Below are 7,458 nucleotides of genomic sequence, written 5' to 3'. Positions count from 1 at the left end.
TACTTCCAGGTTTTCCATGGTGATCTAGCTTCGACTAACTGATGATCTCAACTATATAAAAAACCTAATACAAAACTGTATTATACATGTTTTATAATTTTCTCTCTTTTTTTTATATTGTTCTTTAACTAGATGGATAGTGGCTAGTAGTGGAATCCAGTTTGACGCGCGTTTCGTCAGCTGGATGTACCTGCATCTCAGAGTTGGTTTTCATTCTGGGACTCTAACCCAGTACCTTTCGCTTCAAACGCCACCGCGTTATTCACTCGGCCACTGAATCCTGATAGCCACATCAATGGGAAGATCCAAACAAACAATATTAAGTAAATTCACCCCTCCCTAAACTGATTTCTTTCGAGAGATGGATTCAAACTTGTTACTAAGTAGTTAATATCAGATTGTTTTTTAACTTTTAATTACTCATTTGACACTATATAATAACTACATTGTTATTGTCTTGTTTGTTTTTGTTGTTTTTCCCATTCAGGTATCATCGCATCGGTTAGGATTCATTAGTCGTCCTTCGTACAACTACCCACTTAACCACATTAAACTACATAGAGTTAACCTTCAGCAAACTATGACAGATCTAAATGATACTATACATTTAAATTGTACTATACGTTATTTATTAAATCAAACTAATCTTAATCCAATTTCTATATTTGATCGTTATCCCCAATGTGAATTACAAAGAAAATTTATGCCAATTTTTTTATATATTGTAAGAATTTTCATGTTAATTTGGTTACTAAGCGGGATATTTGGTAATATTATATCTTTTTTAATATGGATATCAAAACAACAAAGACGTAAAAATAGTTCAGCTATTTATTTGGCAACATTATCCATTACAGATCTTATTCTTATATTATTATTAATTAATTATGATTTAGAACGTTATTGGTGTGTAAGAGGGGTGACTATTATCCCAGGTATATGTCAAATTTTTCAATGTTTATTTATATTTACACAATATTATTCTATAGTATTGGTTTTCGGTTTTACATTAGAACGTTACCTAGCTGTATGTTTCCCATTTAAACGACATAAATTATGTACAACACAAAGAGCTATCCTAGCTGTTGTCATTTTATCTTTATTCATAATTGGACCAACATTATCCCAAGCTGTATTATGGACATATGATAATGGTGAATGTCGTATGCGTATTCATGTTGCTATGGATGAAAGATTTCAAACATTATTATTTGTACAAGAAGTATTATTTTCATTAGTTATACCATTAGCTACATTAATATTTAATATTCTTGTATTATGTGAAATGAGACGATTAATTAAATCAAGTCATATATTAAAAATATCTAAATATCATACTAATATATCATCATCATCTATGAATACTACTCATAATGATAATAGTAGATTAACATATAAACGTATAAATTATAAACAATTATTTAAACAAAGGAAATCTAATACTACTCATAATTTAATAAGTAGTAATAATACTACTACTACTAATGGTATAAATGATCATAAACGAATAAGTAGTATCTATTCTAAACATAATGAATCAATTGGTACACCAAATTTTAGTCCAACTAAAACATCTCGAATGAATTCTATGGATAATAATAATAATTCAAACAAAGAATCTACACAATTTATATCAGCTACATTAATGTTAATTATTTTATCATTTTATTTAATTGCATGTACAGTACCAACTGGTATTGTCTACTTAATACAATTTCATTGGTTACAACCAGATGATTGTTTAAATGATGATGTAATCCTACAATCTAATGAATGGACTATATTCTTTCAAAGGATTACAACAAAGGGGTTAATTGATGCATTATGTGCATCACATTATGCATGTAATTTTTTTATTTATTTTTTAACTTGTACTAGTTTTAAAAAACAAGTAATAAATATTATTAAATGTAAATTTAAACGAATAAATGATTATTATTATAATACAGATTATGGTACAGATACATTAATCTTATCTAGACGTACAGCACCAAGATCATTACGTCATTTATCTGAGAATGATTTAAGCATAGATACTAATCATAAACCATTAGTGATTTATAATCATCATCATAATAATAATAGTTCTGGTTAATTCATTGAAGAGTTCTTCAATAGTATGGTACTCCATAAACTTTTATCTATTTCATAGAAGAGATATCGATGGGGGTTGTACACGTATGTGTTACCATGGATACATAATCATTCGACATATTTTCTTCTTTTATTTTTTTGTTAATGTATTCATCAACATTTGTGAGTTTGTTATTGTTCTTGCCAGTATTTTCATTTATGTGTGAATGCTTATTTTAAAAAAAGAAACGATTTTTTTCTTCTTCTTTTTCTTCCTCCTCCTGTACATCAGTCATCAAAAGATCTTTCATGTTTTTTTTTTGTATTTTGTGTGTGTGTGTGATTTTATTATAAATATTGTGATTATTAAATAAATAAATGGTTGTATTATTCAATAATAAAGTGTTTATTTATGCTTGGAAACAAATGATAATATATATGAGAGTGATAAGTCTTACTGGTTGAACGCTATATTCGGATCCTAAGCTAATTTCGTAACCCCCCGAGCTAGAACTACACAGCGACTTGAACACGAGAGAAAAGGTACAAAATATGCGGGAAGTACTTTACTCCAAAGGTTCATTTATGTACAGAAAATATAGGGTTTCTTATAGTATTTTAGAAGTTTTAGGGTTTTCCTGAAACTTCTAGAGTACTACTAAACATAGTAACAGTAACATAGTAATCAGTCAATAAGAACCTTTACATGTGACTTTTTCATTTTCGTGATATTTCTAGCAAAACTTCTAATCAAACGCTGATTGGATAAAATGCTTCTTAATGTATCCTGAGCTTGTCATATCTATTACGAGAAATTTGCAGGATTATCCCAACAGAGAGCGAATAGGTTCACAGCATCTGGGTGCCGATTTGATGTAAGACATTATATAGGAATCATATATTTGTAATATCTCAGCGAATGAATCTGAAGTAAATCCAACGTTTTGCCTGGCAATCTGGTATATATATATATATATATATATATATATATATATATATATATATATATATATATATATATATATATATATAATATAGTGTATAGCTATTATGTTTTTGAATGATTTCTTCAAGTATCTTTATCATTGTTCAATAATTCGTTGTACTATATGAGACAACAAATGTTCCAAATGGAAAAGAATTAAATGAAGTTAAAAAAGCCTAATCGTTTCATAGTACTGGAAATTCTAAGAGTCAACAAAGATCAGTTAAAAAAAATGCATTGAATTGACGATATTCAGTAAGTTCCTGAAGTATAAAGTAAAATAGGCGGCCTGATTTAACATCTAGGCTACTTGTTCCTGTCGCCTAGATATTTCGACAACTTATCAAAATTTGTTTGTTTTAATACGTCATTATGGTTATTAATCACACAACCAATTCAAGTACGTTTCTGAAATGTGTACAACCTTTCGCTGTAAAGGTTACAGAAGGCCTAATCAGAGATATCGTGGTTGCTGGCAATAAACAGCGAGAAGAGTGTACATTATTCATGTGTCGATTGAATAGACTGCTACGTTCTAACTGGCGATCACTGAATATTTATCGTCAGGATCGACGAAGAAGTAAGAAACGGAAACTTGTTAAAATACTTTGTGCTCATGATATGCTTGAACTAAATCGATTTCCGCGGTAACGAACGAAAGCCAATGACACAATGACACGATAAGCTATTCTAATCTGTTGTCTCAGGCCCTGCTAACTATATGAAGAAGTCCAAGGCAAGTAGGGGAATATATATATTCCGTAAGCAGCCGAGTACAAGCAATCGAATAAGGGAAAACGTCAAGCGTATATATACAGCAACAAATTGTCCTTGAGTATCATTAATAAATAGCACACACAAAGAAACAATGGACCAATAGCGTTTAAGATAGTTTACAAGTGGGAAATATGACGTGAAGGTAAAAAGAGCGCGTTTGGCGCGAAAACAGCTAAATTCAAATTTCCAAAATAAAATTATAAAACTAAGCCATTTACCAAGTAAGTTCTGGGGATTTGACATCCCCAACAGCTCAGAATTCGATATTGTACCAAAAAATATAATATTGAATTAAGCTAATAATAATAATAATAATAATGATAATAATAAATTTCATGGAAAATGAAATTTCCCTAAAATTTATAAACAGACCTATCAAATCAAGTCATCATCCATAGAAACCGTTCTCTTGAAAGCTTTTTATTCATCTCAATGATAAGCTTTATGGCAGAACATGGAAGTTGAACAGTACCCCATGAACTAATTGTATATAAAATTGATGATCTAGAAAAATCGAAAATGAAATACAGTTTAGTTTTAGTTCGATTGTATGATCGAATAAATAATCATTTTTATGGTTATTCTTATACAATTCCATAGGAAATCAAAGATTGTTAGGATCAGGTTTCTGATCCGACGCGCGTTTCGTCCTATTCGGGACTCGTCAGCTGGATGTACCTGCATCTCAGAGTTGATGTTCACTCTGGGACTCGAACCCAGTACCCTCGCTTCAAACGCCATCGCGTTATCCACTCGGCCACTGAGTCCCGATAGCCACTTGCTTGTGCGATGGGGTGAAGTTTAAATTCACTTAGTGTTACTTGTTTGAAACTTCCTATTGATGTTTAGGACTGAAACTGGTCAGTCTCTAATTGGCATATGTGCATACTGTGCGTATTACCTCGATATAGCCTTAATTCACAAGCATTATAAGCAAAGATAGGCAGTGGCTAGCAGTCGAAAATAGGACGAAACGCGCGTCAAACTGGATTCCACTGCTAGCCACTGTCCATATTTGCTTATAATAAACTTGGTTATATTCATAAAACTCCCTATACAGCCTAAGGCTTCTTCACGTTCGTTGAATAGTTATTTGGATTATCATTAGACAACGTGTATTGTGATGGAATCAGAATGTGGAATATATTCAAAATAATGCAACATATTAACACTGTAGCTTAGGAAAGATAAACATATTCCCTGTTTTTACATCATTACTTAAAATTAGTTACAACATATTCATTATTCTTAGAAGGGGGTTTTGTGGAGATTTACATAGTTGAAATCATGAGTCAATTGAAGCTAGACCACCATGGAAAACCTGAACGACCATTTCATCCTATTGTGGAACTCTTTAGCAGTGCGCATCCACAATTTCACATCGCGAGATTCGAACCCAGGACCTATCAGTCTCGCGCACGAGCGCTTAACCACAAGACCACTGAGCTGGCCGGCATCCAACGGTGTTAATGTCTCACTTCAACTAATACACGATATTGAGCAACCATTCACCAATGTTTTCAATGAGTTGATATCTCATAACAGACCTGTTTGAACTCCACTGGTCACTACCTAAAATTAGTTGCAACACATTAAGTATTCACCAATACATTAATACAAGATTAACAGTTTCTTTATGATCACTGAACACTGAAAGCAAGTACACAATCCAACCTTGATTACTTTAATGATTGAAAAAAATCATATCAACTAGTGCCGTCTCTTACTGAATAACTAAACTCATAATTCCATACAACCAGTTATTGCTTCTATTCGAAATTCGGTAATAAACACAACAGAATTAAGTTCTATCTAACTGAACATATTTAATGAGTTTATTATGTGTATGTTTGTAATGAAACACTATATGCCAGTTAATTGTCAGTTGTAAACTTTTGCTCTATTAGTATTGTCTTAATTGGACTGTAGGATCAGGTTTCATGTTGGTTTTTTTCTTTGAATTATGTTAAATTGTTAAAGTTAGGTAGTTAGAAGCAATTGGGATGACGCACAGGTTTCGTATCAGTTAACAGTAAAACTGCACTACACGTCTGCTATCTGAAAAGAATTGAACTTTTCACACATGATAAGAATAAGCTGTTCAAGCCTTGAAAATGACATCCTGTTGAACAATATTTGCTTTTCAGTTTGGATACCGGATCAGTTGTATAGATGCAAGACGCTCACGCGCAAGATAGCAGATCCTCGGTTCGAATCTCATGAGCAGGATGGTGCATGCGCACTGGTGAAGAGTCCCATGCTAGGACGAAACGGCCATCCAGTGCATCCAGGTTTTCAATGGTAGCCCAGCTTGGATGCTATAATCTACACAGATCCTCATACTGATAATTATCAGTTTGTCTTCATTTTTAACGTCTAGTGAGGTTGTAGTATTAAAAAATGCGTTTATCCGATTGTACAGTATGGTTACTGATTAAGCAACTATAGAAACAATTTCAAGATTGGTGCATGAATTTAACTTAGATAATAAGTGAAATGTTTTCCCAGTTTTTTAGTTGGTAATATCTCAGAAAAACATTTTAAATACGTATGCAATCTTGACTTCAATTGGACACTTGAAGTAAGACTCGATCTTAGAACAGTAAATATGAAGATCAGTTTGACATAGAATTAACTGGATTTGATGGAGTTTTGTTCTCTGAGCTGGAAGATTTGGTTGTGGAGCTTTCATTGTCCTTCTGAACGATATCATCAGCACAAACTTCGGGTTTGACAATTTTTGACAATGTTTCTAAGTTCAATTATCCTAATAAGTTGAGGTTAAGTGGACTAATTTTATCATCCTAGGGGTCTCCAACGGTTTCACTCTCCTTGTAACAGTTAGTTTTTGTGGGCAGTCATCACTATTCAGCGTTGGTCACACTTACCCAGTGGATCTAGTTATAATAACTTCACTTATTCCGGTAATATGAAATATGCGCCTAAACACTATTATTACCTTGACCCATTAAATGAAATTTATTCCAAGTGAATTATATTTGTATGTCACTAACTGATCCAGTAATCTCTATGGATTATTAATTAGTTACGAAAAACGATTAGATGTTATCTTTTTCATCTTAAATGGTAAACTGATGAAAGATGAGGAAAATATCACTGGTACAAAAATTTTTACTTTCAGGTTAACTCATCAGACAGTTTGAAAGAAAATGAAGTATTCATGGCAATTTTATAGGGATTGGCATTATATAAACAACAGTTCATTTGAAAAAAAACAGAAATGTGGAAGTTCATCTAGTATTGTTTGTTTGAATCTTCCCATCGATGTGTTAGGACTGCAACTGGTCAGTCTCTAATTGGCATATGTGCATACTGTGCGTATTGCCTCGATATAGCCTTGATTCACTAGCATGGTAAGCGATGATGGATAGTGGTTAGCAGTGGAATCCAGTTTGACGCGCGTTTCGTCCTATTTTCGACTGCTAGCCACTGCCTATCTTTGCTTATAATGCTTGTGAATTAAAGCTATATCGAGGCAATATGCACATTATGTTTATATGCCAATAAAAGACTGTGGAAGATATCAACAATAAAAATCGGAAAGTCAATTTAATAAAAGAATTCAATTCTCCTGCTTATTTATTAAGTTTAAGCCTAATAGG

At 32.4% G+C, this 7,458-nt stretch overlaps 1 protein-coding gene and 1 non-coding gene across 2 annotated transcripts in view; one reads left to right on the top strand and one right to left on the bottom strand.

The window, feature by feature from the left end:
• Window positions 1-2,466, top strand: part of Smp_164730 (growth hormone secretagogue receptor,putative) — a gene marked incomplete at its 5' end in the record, with an annotated part of 5,314 nt that extends 2,848 nt beyond the window's left edge. Inside the window, one exon of the mRNA XM_018791723.1 lies at window positions 488-2,466. Within this exon, the coding sequence (XP_018645139.1) occupies window positions 488-2,095 (1,608 nt within the window). The 3' untranslated portion in view covers window positions 2,096-2,466. The remainder of the gene's footprint in view (window positions 1-487) is intronic.
• A 2,066-nt stretch (window positions 2,467-4,532) lies between these two features.
• Smp_tRNA_01099_Gln_TTG.1.1 lies at window positions 4,533-4,598 on the bottom strand. Its single transcript has one exon. It is a non-coding gene (tRNA).
• Window positions 4,599-7,458: the final 2,860 nt, after the last annotated feature.

Source organism: Schistosoma mansoni (genome assembly GCF_000237925.1).
Source record: "Schistosoma mansoni, WGS project CABG00000000 data, chromosome 1 unplaced supercontig 0094, strain Puerto Rico, whole genome shotgun sequence".
NCBI lineage: Eukaryota > Metazoa > Platyhelminthes > Trematoda > Strigeidida > Schistosomatidae > Schistosoma > Schistosoma mansoni.
Note: the sequence above shows the minus strand (reverse complement) of the source record. Positions and strands in the feature narration are given on the sequence as shown.